The 15,496-nt window shown below is 43.8% G+C and overlaps 1 protein-coding gene across 3 annotated transcripts in view; it reads right to left on the bottom strand.

Annotated features, from left to right (window-relative positions):
- Positions 1-2,956: 2,956 nt before the first annotated feature.
- The window catches only part of PDDC1 (Parkinson disease 7 domain containing 1), a 26,596-nt gene continuing 14,056 nt past the window's right edge, over positions 2,957-15,496 (bottom strand). For 2 of the 3 annotated variants that reach the window (XM_019519791.1, XM_019519793.1), the window contains exons 4-8: positions 14,888-14,995; positions 13,766-13,860; positions 8,050-8,143; positions 4,470-4,581; positions 2,957-3,956 (exon numbers count right to left, since the gene is read on the bottom strand). In XM_019519791.1, coding sequence (XP_019375336.1) covers positions 3,947-3,956; positions 4,470-4,581; positions 8,050-8,143; positions 13,766-13,860; positions 14,888-14,995 — 419 coding nt within the window. In that variant the 3' untranslated portion in view covers positions 2,957-3,946. The remainder of the gene's footprint in view (positions 3,957-4,469; positions 4,582-8,049; positions 8,144-13,765; positions 13,861-14,887; positions 14,996-15,496) is intronic. The other variant, XM_019519792.1, reaches the window with a different exon arrangement.

Raw genomic sequence — 15,496 nt, 5'->3', positions numbered from 1 at the left:
GAAAAAAACTTGCATGTAAAAAAAACTCTGTAAGTAAGAAAAAGAGCAAAGAAACCCAGAGCAAGTTTTAACTAAGCATCTTCCTCTTGCCTTGACAAAGCTCAAGGGCAAGAGCATGACCCATTCATAAGGATCAAGAAAAAAAAATGTAGGAACTTAAGGTTAAGCCAAGAACAAGGAGTTGGAGAGCTCTGGTCCTGAGGTCCCTTCCTGCCCCATCTTGCTATAAGGTAACACTGGATTTGTTTCTCAAAGAAATAACGCTAAAATTGTTTCATGACGATGTGCAGTGATGAGTAAGAATGCACTTGCTATTTATGATGTGTAGGGTAAATTTAATAACTAGGGGTAGGTGAGAGGGGTACCCGCCCAGAAGCCAGGTTAGGAGGGGCACAAGAATCATCCCCCACACCCAAGGAGCCTGTACCCTGGCAGCATGCCCATGCCAGGAACTCCAAAACAGTCCCTGTCTGCTGCCACTTTAAGAGCAACAGCCAGGGCAGCCAAAGGGGTTCTTGGCATATACAAAACTGCTGCTCCAGCTGCCCTCATAACTCATGGGCTCAAACCCCACCACACACCCCTACTATTGAAACCAGCATAGTCTCTTCCCCCACACCCGCAAAGCTCTCAGAACCAAGTGACCACTTACCCCCACCTCACCCCAGGAACCCACATACTCCTTGCTCCTGCCAGAGGTTTTGCCCTTGGTGCCAACTTAACTTGTTGTACCACTGATTTAACTGTTTACTGCGGGAGATTTGAGACTGACAGTAGCAATTACTGCTTAGATGCAAGAACTGAAATACCTACTACACATCCTTCTCAACTTACCAAGAAACCATCATTGTGGGGCAGACACCAAACAAGGGACACAAAAAAGCATTCATGCCAGAAATCTGAAAGTGGGGAGATTCATTCTTATGTTACTGATGCTCTTTCTACAACTTTAATTTCATGATGTTGTCTTTTGAGACCTATACGCACCAACAAAATGAAAGGATGTCAGCACTGAGGAACATGATTAACTGTGGCACTAAAATGAAGGAAAGCAAAGAGGTATGCTCTAACAGTTGGCCCTAGTGACTAAACCCTTTATTTCTTCCTTTCCTTGCCTCTACTTCAACTTTTTTGTATTTAAGTAGCTTAACATTAAATGGTAGTGTCAGAAAAATCCCTAGCTATTGTGCTGAGAACATACTGCATAAGCATTTGGGAAGCTAAACAAAGTAACTTAATGTGCTGTATTGAATACATTTTCAAATAGCTTTTAAATTATGCAAACTACTATGCAAACTACTATGAGAAACCGTAAGTCTTCCATCCATCGCTTGTTGGAAAGTCCATTTCTGTTTTGTACAGAATACGCCATGCTTTTTTTCTTAACTGTTCATTCTAACCCATTTTAGTCATTCAGCTTTACAGCAGTCCTAATCAATAAAGTTAATATTTCACCATCTGAATCCACTGCAAATGTTCTGTCCCCATGGCATTTCTTCCAAAAAAAAAAATAAAAAAATAATCACAAACAAAACCTTCACTGGTCAGTTTAAGCTGCAAATCTCTCTACCATTCCCTTCCTTTGACCCTTTTGAGTATTTCACCCTCTCTCTCTCTCTCACCAGAGGCTCATCTTAGTGGACTCCAAGAGGAACATGAGTCATCAGTGCAACAAAATCATCAGCAAAGCTAACCACACTTTATCATGCATTAGCAGAGGCATAACGAACAGATCTAAGGAGGCGATACTTCCCCTCCATGTGGCATTGGTCAGACCGCAGTTGGAATACTGCATCCAGTTTTGGGTGCTGTACTTTAAGAATATGGAAACCGAGAGGGTCCAGAGGAGGGCCACTCATATGCTTAGGGACTTACAGGACAAGCCCTGTGAGGAGAGACTAAGGAAACTGGATCTTTTTAGCCTCTGCAAGAGAAGGTGATCTTGTGGCTGCCTACAAATTCATTAGGGAGGGGCAGCAAGAAACCAAAGATGCTCTGCTCACCAGGGCGCTTCTTGGGGTAACAAGGAACAATGGTTACAAAATGACAAAGAGCAGATTTAGGCTGAACATCAGGAAGAACTTTATGGTAAAGCGTGGCCAGAATCTGGAATGGGCTTCCAAAGGGAGGTGGTGCTCTCCTCTGCCTTGGGGGTCTTTAAGAGAAGGCTGGATAGGCATCTGGCTGGGGTCATCTGACCCCAGCACTCTTTCCTGCCTAGGCAGGGGGTCGGACTTGATCTGTTGAGGTCCCTTCTGACCCTAGCACCTATGAATCTTCACACACAGCAACCAAAACCAAGAATCCTCCCAGAGCTAGTGTGCTCCAAGACAGTCTCAAGTTTTTTACCCATACCTGTTCTCCCTTGCTATGGCTATATAATATTCATCTTCCATTAATTTATAAAATTAGTCATATTGGTATTTTTCAGTAAAGAGTCACACAAAACGATCAATCATTCCCTATCTGCCAATATACTAGTTTAAGGCTTCTACTTTCTTCTAGTCCATCACTGAGTGGGGGTTACCTTCTCAACATCACTTGCGTCCTCTATTAGACATGGCAGAAATATGGACCACCAAAGCAGTGAATATTTCTTACAGCCAGAGAAAAAGGACAGCTAACAAACATTTCCTCAACTCCACTCAGTAAGTGATACAAAGCTGATCTCAGTTATCATTGAAGTTACAGCATTTCATGTTCCCACAAAGAAACAGTTAAAGTAACATCACTTGTCCTACTTCCAAGAGGAGGATTGCAAAATTGCAGGTCTCAATTTCAGTAGTCAAGAAAAACCAGGAACGAGTCCACATTCCAATGCAAGTTTCTCTGTCCAGTTTTCTTAGACTGCCTGCCTGTTTCTAAAAATGCATGGAAAGGATGACCCGCATTAACTGCTCACTTCTGCTATTCAAAAAGAAAGGGAATAAAAAGCTGTGAGAATGAATCCCTGATCTACTAGGAATTCAGGTGCACGGTTCAGTCTATTTGGTTCAAAGTAATTACATTTTCCACATTTTTCCTCTCATCACAAAATTCCAAGCAACAGACAATGGCACTGTAATCATGAAAGAAATATTCCACACCATCCAAATATAATAAAAATAATACAAGCAGCATAAGTGAAGACAACAACCACTTAGAGGGCTGCTTAAAAACAACAGTTCAGCAGACAAAGCCCTTTATACAGAATACATTAAATCTGAATAGACAATGAGAAAAACCAAGAGCATGTAATTTCAGTAGCATCTTCAAGGTGAGCTGCCTTCAGACTCGACTTTTCTGCTCCATTCCTGCTGGATTTGACTAAATGTTCTCCTTCATATTTCATGTATGTTGCCATTTGATAAATCCATTAGACAGTCTGGAACCAGCTTTGTGACTCATTGGACAGGGGACTAAAATAGGCCTGAAGCCACTTAAACGCAGCATTAACTAGGGATTTTTATATTAAAATCAAAAAGACTCCTGCTGATTAATGAATGTGCCTCACTACAGTATATTTCAGAACTATGCTTTGCCAAGATGAAGAATTACCAAGGTCCAATAAGTGTTGACAATGTGGCCCTGGATGGAGTCAATTTCTCACTACAAGTAAAAATGTTGGTACTATAAACATAAATGTTTTCTTAAAAAAACCTGAACAAACCCAAAAGTCAGGGCAAACTTAAGAGCAGGATCAGAAAAGGGGAGAAAAAAAAAAGTGCTAATAAAGTGAGACTATCAGAATCATCCATAAGGTACGCTGCATTTCAATGCTTTCTTATTTCACAGGTTCCATCCATTCATTCCACATGTACAAACATGGAGATTGCCTCTTCACATCAAACTGTTAGTCCATAACAGAAATGCCAAGAGGCATCTGTCAGCAAGAGATCCAGTTCACAGATATGAGACTCTTCAGTCTGGTCCTTCATCCATTCCAGCTACAAGGAGACCTGCTCCTTCATTTCCTGCTGAAGGAAACAAATCCACTGTCATGACACAGACAGTTAACACACAGGAGATGAATGTAGGTTAGAAGAGCCTTCCCAGAACCAAAGCAGATTTTGGTGCTTATTTACAGGCAGATGCAAGGAAAGGGAATACATACAATGTATGAAACCTGTTCATTCCTACTATTCCAAATATGTGGATCTGTCCAAATAATAGCCCACAGTGCAATGAACTACACAAAAGGTTTCCCCTCAATGCACAGATCTTGTGAACTCAGTTCTACATTTCCATTTATCAGTCTCTGAGCAGTTTTGAATTTTTACCTGATAAAAACCCATCAATACTACTGTTAGCAAACAGAAACTGAGGACTTAACTGGAAGGTACACCAGATGACAGAAAAGTCACATCTCTACTAATACCAGGACTATATTCCTTTTTGCAGCACTATTCAATGTTATTCCTAAAAATAAATTCAGTGCACTTCCTGGTCAATTAATCCATTCCCACAGTACTTCACCTATATTTCCTCACCTGCCATTGCAGAGAAGAACAAGGTTGTGGACTGCTACAACAGTGGAATTCTCGTTTTGTCCTGTAACCAGATGTCTGTCCAACACTACGTGTATAGCATCTGGCTTGCTGGCTGTACCCGAGGAAAAAAAAAAAAAGACAGATATTGAATATTGATATGAATGGATAGCATTTAATTCAGATTTCAGCCATCTAATAAGGCTGCAGTAAACATGATATTTCAAATGAAATTATCTGTTTGGGGACTGACCGATACGGGGAGAAAAAAAAATCCGTGTGCCGATACTGAAAATCTGATCTAATCAAAGTTTTCTGAAGCTTTCATGAGGAGACTCCTGCACTGAACAACAGCAGGACTGGCCCTTCAGCTGCACCTTCTTCATCAGCGGGAATCTGCATTTTAAGGAGATACACTGGTTTAAAAAAGACTGAAGTGCAATTCTTTAGCTTCTAGTCACCTTGCAATACATTATAAAAGGTTCTCTCTCAAGAGACCAAGTAAACACTACCCTAAAAAATGGGCTGTGGCAAGGTACTTGTTTTTCCTCTATTGTGAAAACAGCCTTCTATCTCAATATTTACTGGAAACATGCTGCTATTTCACTACGCATGTCCCAACTCTTCTCTACCAAAGTTTGTGGTGGGGTTTTTTTGGTTTATTTATTTATTTTTACACGCACTATTTTTACCAGATTCCTTTAACCTGTCTCAATTCCTTCCCCCCCTCCACTTCTTTGCAACCACTGCTGCTTATCCAAATGTGAGGAGGTAAAAACAGTACAGTACTGTGTATGCTCCTCTTGCCCCACATGCTTCAGTAATACTTCAGCCAAGTCTATATGACTAGGGGTGCACCAGTAGAGGTTTGAAGCCCATACCGATAGCCGATTTTTAAGGAGGCATATCGGCAGATACTGATCTGATTTCCGATATGCAGCCCGGCAGCATGGAAAGCTACATGCAGCTGGTAAGTCTGTTGTGGTGGAAGGGGAGAGGGGAGGGAAGTGGCATGGGGGAAGGAGGGAAGTGGGAAGGCCCCCATGGTGAAGGAGGAAGTGGGGCTGGGGCAGGCACTGCCCAGCTGGGGCAGGGCGGAGAGCAGGATGGAGCCACAGGGAGCGGGGGGCAGCTCTCACCACTGCACACACCCCAGAAGGGCATTGGGGAAGGGGTCATGTGCCCCCAGATCTGCACAGGATGGGGCAGTCTGCAGCTGCAGGCTAGGGCTGTGCTCGGGGCAGGCAGTGGCAGTGCTGGGAGGAGGCTACAGCCACCCCAAAATTCACTGTAGCCCCCTCAACCCCTCCTCCCAGTACCGCTTCCTGCCCCGAGCACAGCCCAGCCCAGCCCAGCCCAACCGGGAAGAGCCTGGTGTAGCCCTGGCCCCAGCCTGCAATGGCAGCCCACCCTGCCTTGCGCAGATCCTGGGGGCACATGCAACCCATGCGCCCCCCAGACGAGCCGCGGCTCCATCCTGTCCCCCACCCTGGCTGGGCAGTGCCTGCCCCAGGCCCAGTCCCTCCCTCACTACAGGGGCCCTGGTCTGCGCCCCCCCACGCTCCTTCCACCACAACAGACTCACCAGCTGCACAAAGAGCTGCATTCCTCACCACCAACGCTGCTCTGCAGCTGCACACATGCACAGGCCATTTATCGGCCACATCATGCTGATTTCTGATACAGTCAATTTTCTTTACATCGGTGCCAATCCAACATCAGACCAATGTACTGGTGCACCTCTATATATGACATCACAAGCAGTCACTATGGAGGTGATGCTGCGTTATTATTACTGAATAAAATTATTTGGAGAAAAAAGCTGAGCAAAGGGGAACACACACAAACAACTTGTGGTGAAAACAGGAAAAAAGGGCACATGGGAGTTGGATGAGATACTAGCAACTATTTTCTTGTCAGAGTGTATATGCATGACAGCATGTCTTACAAAAAAGGTCCATTTCTGTTTCCATTAGAAATCACATAAATAGAATTCCTAACTTTTGGCCATTTCAAGTCACATCAACAAAAGACAAAACAAAAAGTTTAAACACTTTAGGCTTCTCTTTTTCAGGTGCAGAATCAAAAAAATTACACTTGAATTTCCAGTTTCAGATACCAAACAAACAGGAACATGACAGACCACTATAATGAAGGAACACAGCCCTTCTGCAACAGGGATGCTCAAGCCCAAGCCCATGGGCCAGATTCAACCTACAACTGTGTCATCTGACCTGCTCCCCATAGGTCTAGAAATATGGTGGCGAGACAGCAGTGGAACTGCTTCCCCAAGACCAAATTTATGAACCCATGGGGAGCCCCAAGCCCTGTGTACCAGATCAGGCACCCAATCCCAGTGTAGGTGGCCAGGCATGGGTAGCGCCAGGTCCCAGAACCCAATCTCAGCATGCTGGAGGCTGGGAGTGGGCAGCCCCAGGTCCCAATCCCAGCAGGCAGAGCTGGGCAGGGGCAAGGCCAGGTCCCCAGGGACCAATCTGTGTGGGGGGGGCAGGAGGGAGCAGTGCTGGGCCCCATGGCCCATTCCTGACATGCAGGACTCTATCCCAGCCCACATACAAGGCCTGCCCCACTCATTTGGCTCATGGGGCCAAAAGGCTGGAGGACCACTGTTCTACACTGTATTATTTCATTATCTCCAAGGATCTTCAGTACCACTGTAAATATGGCACATAGAGCAAAGTGGAAAACTGTTCTGAGCTTTCAGCAACAAAGCAGAACAGCAGGCATTTAAGTTGGGGTAGAAAGTTAAGATTGGGCTTTTTTTTTCCCCCCCCTCAATGAATTGTTTTTTTGAGTCCTGGAACCCGAGGTCTTTCAACTGAAAGTCAAACTGCTACTAAAGAAACACCAAAGTTTAACATAGACTGCAACATAAAGAAACTGTCAGGCTGATATGAAGAGAAGAACATGAGACTCCCCTGCAGACACTGACTAGGGTTAAGGAAGCACTTTTGACAGATGACAAATATTTGTCTTTATGTACATTTTAGAGGACTGACTGCATCTTTAAACATTAAGTTTTTTGTGCAAGCTTTATTTTTTAATAATTTATTTGAAAAAGGAAGTCAAACTGTTTGACACACAAAAATGATGTATCAACTTGAGAAAAAACTAGTATTGCAAAGTCTGTTTCAACAGGCTACTGAATATTTTGTTCAGAGAGAGCCCACAGGCATGGAATCAAAAAAAGCCAAACTAACTAATAATTTTTTGGTGCATGTAAATCTAAAAAGCATGTTCAGCTACCCTGGAGCCATGGGAAGTGCATTAACAGAACTGTGTAGATGGATGCAGATACCAACTGCCTTTTACAGTTGCATAGGATACAGGTACAATCCAGCCACTGGGAGTTATCACCAATATGGGCAAAGAGTTGCGATTTTAAAACATTTTTAAAATACCAAGGCCTTTTCTTATAGGTGTTATATCTTGTATTTCATGGGGAGAAATAACAGTTATTCTATTATGGTCCTGCTCATATGCATAGCAAGGACACAAAAACATTTTCACCAGTAATACCCATTCATTAAAAGTAATGCTAGATGATTCAGAAGTGATATACCACTAAACGTAGCTCCAGAGTCTTTCACAAAGTCTTCCACGATAATGGACAAACTGGAAAAATTGGGCTGTCTTACCAGTTCATACACAGAAGGCTGAAAAACAAACAGGAAAAGTAGATAAATCTACTTTGATTTTAGAAAGAAAACCAAGCATAACTAATAAGGTAAGCCTGCTCTTCACAATTCATTTTTTCTGTCCAGACTTCCTTCCTCCCAAAAGGTTTTTCACCCTTAAAGCACATAAAAAAATGTTTTTTGGAAGCTTGCTGCATACTCAAATGAGGTAGGAAATTGGAAATGCTCATGGGACCTTCTCAATGAGGATATATTCTTGGTGCATCCTTGGTGTATATGCTCAAGATTCTGGGGCTTCAACCAATCTTTTGGTTTTGCATTGATACCATATGAAAGCATCTGATTTTAGCAGAATGGGAAAGCCATGTCCCTAGTGGATGTCATGGGGTTTGCTGATCTTCTCTACTCCCCTATTACAAGCTCTCTACAAACAATGACCAGTGAACACCTTTGCCCATGTTATAGATATAGACTAGGGCACTGTGCTTAGAAAACCAGAAGAGAAGCTTCTGAAGTAACCCATTAGGCTGGTTGTTCCCAGACTACAGTCCACAGATCACTGGTGGTCTGAAGGGCTATTGTAAGAAGCCTGCACCACAATCCCCTTTTCAAAGCATTCACTTTGTGACCACACCAACATTATATTTCTGTCAACAGAGCTAAGGCAGTGATGTCCAATTCATCCAACCCTGCAGGTCTGATCCAGGGGACATGGCCACAACATCTGGCAATTCAATTCTGTGACCACTCCCCCACCACCACACTTCTGGACGCACGGGGTACCCCACAGGCCAGATGACAGCTCCACGGGCCAGAGCTGGCACGTGGGCTGCATCTTGGTCACCCCTACATTAAAGGAACTCAAGATTACAAATAATCTAGGGGAATTTGCGGTTCCATGGCTCCTACAGGGGACATTGCTCAAGGTCACACACAATGTCAGTAACAGGACGGGGACAAGAAGTTGTACCTGGTTCCCAGGTTATCACCTGTACCACTAGACTAGCTTTCCACCCTGCCCCCTTTTCTCAAATAAAAATTTGATGAAGGGATATGGTAATCTGCAAAAAATGTTGAAGATTGACAGTGATTTCTTTGGTCCAAAGACTCTCGGAACCACTACAGTGGTTGAATTGATAACTATATTACAATATACTATCAAGTTCTGCAATTAAAATATAATTTCACTTCCAATTTCAAGTTGTTTTGCAATAATAGCAATCTTATATGATCTCCAATATAATCCTTATTACTTGAGCCTCACCTACATTAAATTCAACGTAATTGCACTTATGAGAGATGAGCAAAGCATTGCAGTCACAGGATATCATCAGTAAGGATGGAATTATAGACTTATGCTATAAAAAGAGCTCAACTCCCTTTCCAATGACATACTGCTTGACTTTCCTTTCCTTGTGGTCTTGATAATGTTCATATTTAAATACATTTGATACATATAATTCCACAATTCTAGAATGTGCTTATTCTTTATGGCAACATCCTGAACTACAGAACAAGTCTTTTGTTCCACATCTGGAGTAACTTCTCTGCTTTTAGTTAAAGCTATGGCCCTTAGCCTTCAGGACTAGCTAAAAGGTGCTGAGGAGACAGCTCTCATCGTTTCACTCTATGGATCAGCCATCCTGCATTCATAGCAGAACATAAGACACGCCACTAATTAAACTGGGTAGAGAAGACAACCCTGGATGCTGTAAAACAGTATGCATAATTAACTCCATCTAACCCAGGGGTGGGCAAATGCATCCCACCAGGCCATTCTATCTGGCCCACAGGGCCCCTAAAAAATTTAGAAAATTAATATTCATCTTCCCCGGGCTGCCTGTCATGAGGACTTCGATGGCTTGCCAAAACTCAGTAAGTGGCCCTCTGCTCGAAATAATTGCCCGCCCCGGCCTAACTCGTTTTCCACACTGTATCTCCAGAATAGCTAGTTGGGCTACACAGGGCAGTGTTTTTGCCCAACTGTACATTTTATTATCCAACTGCATCATCAGGTAATTTCCTTTTTGTAGAATGCACGTTTAATTAAAGCTTCCCCACAACTTACAGTTTAACATATTGGCTCAGATTTTACATGCCTCTAAGAAAACTCATTTCTATTGTTTCCATAGCAACTATAACTGGATCACAATGTATGTATTATTATATTAAAAACTAACTACACCACATGCAATTATACCAATGTGTGTACAAAGAACCTGTATTACAGCTTCCATGAGAACCAGAACTTATAATTTCCTGAATGTGCATGTATATTTTCATCCATAACAGCTGCATTAAGGAAACTTTTGTATTACCCTGATAAATTAGCATAGATGAGCTTTAGTCTGTGTGAGACCTGAGACCCCACAGCACAGCAGCACAATAGGATGAGTAAGAGATCAGTAACTGCTGCCCTAGTTTGAAATTCTTTTAACTTGCATGAACAGCCCTTTTCTAAGCCATCTTTCTTTAAAATTAAAAAAAGGAAATTAAAAACTGTCATGCTTATGGCACTAAACTTCTAAAGGTAAGAGCCTGTTCTCTTACAGGTTGGCTGATCTCCTCCAAAGGGCTTTAAACTAGGTTTGTCAGGGGATGGGGAAGCAGAGGCTAAGAACCTAGGACCAGTGAGCCACAAGCAATGCACTGGACCAGTCCACGTAAGCACTAAGGGGCCCGACAGACATCAGGACGGGGGATACCAAGGGGACCCATCAGGGGGCTTAAATGTCTCTACACTAATGCTAGGAGCATGGGGAAACAAACAGGGGGAACTTGCATTCATGTTCGCAAGCAACAACTTTGACCTGGTTGGATTAACTGAAACCTGGTGGGACCCTACTCACAATTGGGCACTAGGCATTGAGGATTACAGGTTGTACAGATGGGGCCGAGTGGGGAAAAGAGAGTGTTGCTCTCTATGTTAAGGAACACTACAGATCCTCTATAATCAAGATGGGATCAGAGGAGGGCCAAACCGAGATAGCGTGAGTCAGGATACAAGGGGGTTGGGAGGGGGAAAGGAACTTGGTAGTGGGGGTAGACTACAGACCACCTCACATGAAGGATGAGCTAGACCTGGAAGTCTCTAGACAGCTCTCAGAGGCCATGCGGTTGAGAGATGTGGTTGAGAGATGTGGTTGTCATGGGTGACCTAAACTACCCTGACATCTGCTGGGAGGAGCAGTCAGCCAAATCTAATCACTCACGTAGGTTCTTAACCTGCACACAGGACCTCCACCTAACGCAGGAGGTATACAATTCCACTAGGGGAAATGCCTTGCTGGACTTGGTGTTAGCTACAGGGAATGACTTGGTGGCAGGTACAAGGTAACCAAGGGGACAGTGACCATTGATTAACTGAATTCACTATCCAGCAAAGGGTGGGTAAAGTAACCAGCAAGCCTGAAGTGCTAGACTTCAGAATGACTAACTTCAGTGTGCTCATGAGATTAGTTAGTGAGACATTAAAACTCAAGAGCATTGGTGAAATGGAGGTCCAGAAAGGGTGCTTGATCCTCAAGGGAGCGATCCTATGGGCACAGATGGAGACAATCCCATTGCACATAAAAGGGGGCAAAGGGGCCAAGAAGCCCTCTTGGCTGAACAGGGAAGTCCAGGAAAGCCTAAGGGCAAAAAAAGAGGTATACATGCTATGGAAACAGGGGGTAGTTACCAAGGAGGAGCGTACCTCCCTGGTTCGTACTTGCAGGGAATGAATTAGGAAGGCCAAAGCAGGATTAGAAGTTAGGCTGGCAACAAAAATTAAGGACAACAAAAAGTCCTTCTTCAGGTATATAGGGAGCAAAAAGAAGGCGCATAGGACCCCTATAGGGCAAACTAGGGCAATTGGTGACAGAAGGAGGACAAAGCTGAGCTCTTCAATGAGTTATTTGCATCTGTATTCCTAGACACAGACCAAGACAAATCTCCCAGTTAGATCACAGACAGACACAGGAGGGACACCAGACCACCCACTGTTAGCACAGGCTTAGTGAAGGGGCACTTGGAGGGGCTGGATGTGTTCAAATCAGTGGGCCCAGATGAACTTCATCCAAGAATACTGAAGGAATTGGCTACGGTCAGGTCCCAGAGGACTAGAAAAGGGCCAATGGGGTCCACATTTTCAAGAAGGGGAGGAGGGAGGAACCAGGAACTATAGGCCGGTTAGTCTCACCTCTATCCTTGGGAAGACTCTGGAAAAAGTCATAAAAGATCACATTTGTGGGAGCCCAGCAGGGGAAATAATGCTGAAAGGAAATCAGCACGGGTTCATTGCAGGTAGATCCTGCCTTACTAACCTTGCTTCTTTTTATGACCAGGTCACAAAATGCTTAGATGCAGGAGTTGAGGTAGATGTCATCTATCTAGACTTTAGGAAGGCCTTCGATACAGCATCTCATTCTGTTCTCCTACATAAACTGACAGGCTGTGATGTAGATGGTTACACAGTCAGGTGGGTGGCAAATTGGCTTAGGGGGTCGCATGTAGAGAGTGGTGGTGGATGGGTTGATATCAACCCAGAAAAATGCGGGCAGTGGAGGCCCGCAAGGCTTGGTCCTTGGACTGGTGCTATTCAGTGTCTTCATCAGTGACTTGGACAAGGGTGTGGAGAGCACCCTGTCCAAGTTCGCAGATGATACCAAATTATGGGGCAAAGTTAACACACCAGAGGGTAGGCAATGGATCCAGGCAGATCTGGATAGGTTGGAAAAAATGGGTAGAACGGAATAGGATGCAGTTCAACAAAGACAAGTGCAAAGTGCTGCACTTGAGCAAAAAGAACCACCAACAGACTTACAGGCTGGGGGATGACCTTCTCAGCAGCAGAAAGGGATCTTGGAGTCATAGCTGATCTGAGAGGATCTTGTGGCTGCCCATAAATTCATCAGGGGAGGGCAGCAGGGAATAGGAGATGCTCCATTTGCTAGGGCACCCCCTGGAGTAACTAGGGGCCATGGCCACAAATTGCCAGAGAGCAAATTTACGTTGGACGTTAGAAAGAACTTCTTCACTGTAAGGGTTGCCAGAATCTGAAATGGGCTTCCAACAGAGATGGTGTTCTCCCCCACCATGGGGGTCTTCACGAGGAGACTGGACAAGCACCTAGCTGGGGCTGTCCGACTCCAGCACTCTTTGCTGCCCAGGGCAGGGGGTCAGACTCTATGACCTACTGGCATCCATTCTGACCCTAACATCTATGAATCTATGAAACTGAATAGTCAAAGTAGTCTGTGGCTCCTAAAGCCCTTAAATATCAGCCAGAAAGGTTGCAGTGAATCTGCTTAGAAGTTGTGTCATCTTATTTGTGGTTTATGAAAATGTCAGAATGGTACTGCTCAAAACTGAAAATGCAAAAGACCCCTTGTATATACAGTTTAGATCCCCCTACACAGCTCACCATCCTATAATACCTCCTGTCAGGGCCAATCCTGACAAAGTCTGTGTTCCAAAACTGCAAACACACCAGATCAATTGTTCTGATGTGGACCAAAGGGTCTCAAACCCCAACATAAAATATCATGCACTATCACTTATTGTGGCACAGCTCCCTCACACCTCACATGGCAAGAAGTTGGTAAAATCCTCACATGGCAAGAAGTTACCCTAAGAAATCTCACTCTCGACCAAACCTACCCCAGTCAGACTGTATCCATGAAATACCCAGGATTTATCCTCATTTGTGGCACAGCATAAGGCAGCAACTCCATGTCCAACAGCACAAATAGGCTCTAAAGAAAATAAGAAAGCATTTAAGAAATGTACTTAATTGTAAATACCCTGAAAGTAACAGCAACAAACATAAGATCTCTCATATTACTGTAGTTTGCATTCTGAAAGTGAATTTGTCATTTCATTTGTGTTCTATGGTTTCAATGGTTTTTCTGCTTGTCAGTTTTACAAAGGTTGACCTCCATCCTGTACAGTTCTGTGCATGCTTAATTTTAAGTCTATGTCATGCACTCGAGCTCAACTGGGACTACAACTACTTATGTGCCTGGATTTTAAATATAATGTAGGGGAAGCCTGGTCTTAGATTCAAATACCAACCTGCATCAGGCAGCTGTTGCAGCTTTGGCCCTGACCTGGGCCCAGGATTGGAGCTGTTGCCACAGCTGCTGCCATTTTGGGGCCCGAGTGGCTCAAGGTGGCTTGTTCAGTGAGGCACACCACGTAGCATGCAGCCAGGGGGAAACTGCCATGGCTACAGCTCTGGCCCCAATCCAGGCCATGGACTGCTGTTGCTGCTTGGCTGGGGTCAAGGCCACTGTGTGCTCTGTCCCAGGCCATAGCCACCACATAGGCCAAGTGGCAGCAGTGGAGACAAGCAGCACGGGGGGGAAGCAAATAGCAAGGGGGCAAGGACCAAGGGGCAGGTATTGGAAGGGCAAAGCTGCTTCTCTCCTCCTGCCACATTTGCTTTCCCCACCACAGCAGTGTGGAAACAAATTTAGTAGTACCCTCCCACAATCACATTCCATATATGGAAAATGATAACATACTAATACATTTCCATTTACAGAATCAAATTATTGGGTGGTCATCTTAAATGCAAAGTCATCTTGGATCCAGGTGCATATGGTATGTAAGTAATCCAAACCCTGACAGGTATATCATCAATAGCTTACAAACTAGTGCAAACTTCCTACGTAAAGTAAATAAAATCTTGCATTGACCAATGACAATGAACACATTCTAGATTTTACTGAACAAAAATGCACAAAAAACCCCCAAAGATCTCCAATAGGGTTTACCTACTGTTCTCTGTGCTGAAGTGCTGTAATATCCTTGCTAGGTATCCACTGTTTGCAAGGTCAGTCACAGCCCCTGGACAATTAGGAATCAACAAGGCATGGTATCTAGCACCTAATCAAGAGGAGAAAATATAGAAGATGAACCATAAATATCTTAACAGGCAAGGATTTCTTTTTAAATTTATGAAAGTTAAGGCTCACCAAAAATGCCACATACTGAATGCAAAAAATAAATCAAACAAAAAAAAGATGCTACTCATGCGACTCAGAGTCCAAAATTGGGGTATCAGAAGGAGTTATACTTTGATATGATAACACATGCAAATTCAAGCTTCTCATCACTAAGGCTCTGCCTGCTGTTCTTCCCTTGTTTGAACTTCTGCATGTTTCTTTTGCACTACATAATCTCTTTCATGAGAGGTCATTTTGACTCCTTTGCTGATTTTATGCCTTCTTTCATGGGTGCTCTTCTTGGGTTCTCTATGATAAACACCTGCCACTCTTCTTTCACAAATCATCTTATAGCCTGTTTTACAATACTCTCTCATTGTCCAATACTCTTACGACACTGAATCCTCATGCCTTTCAAGTTTAAGCCCTTCCAAGCAAAACC

The sequence above is a fragment of the Gavialis gangeticus genome, unplaced genomic scaffold (genome assembly GCF_001723915.1).
Source record: "Gavialis gangeticus isolate Ggan-Ray unplaced genomic scaffold, GavGan_comp1, whole genome shotgun sequence".
NCBI classification, from domain to species: Eukaryota; Metazoa; Chordata; order Crocodylia; family Gavialidae; genus Gavialis; species Gavialis gangeticus.
Note: the sequence above shows the minus strand (reverse complement) of the source record. Positions and strands in the feature narration are given on the sequence as shown.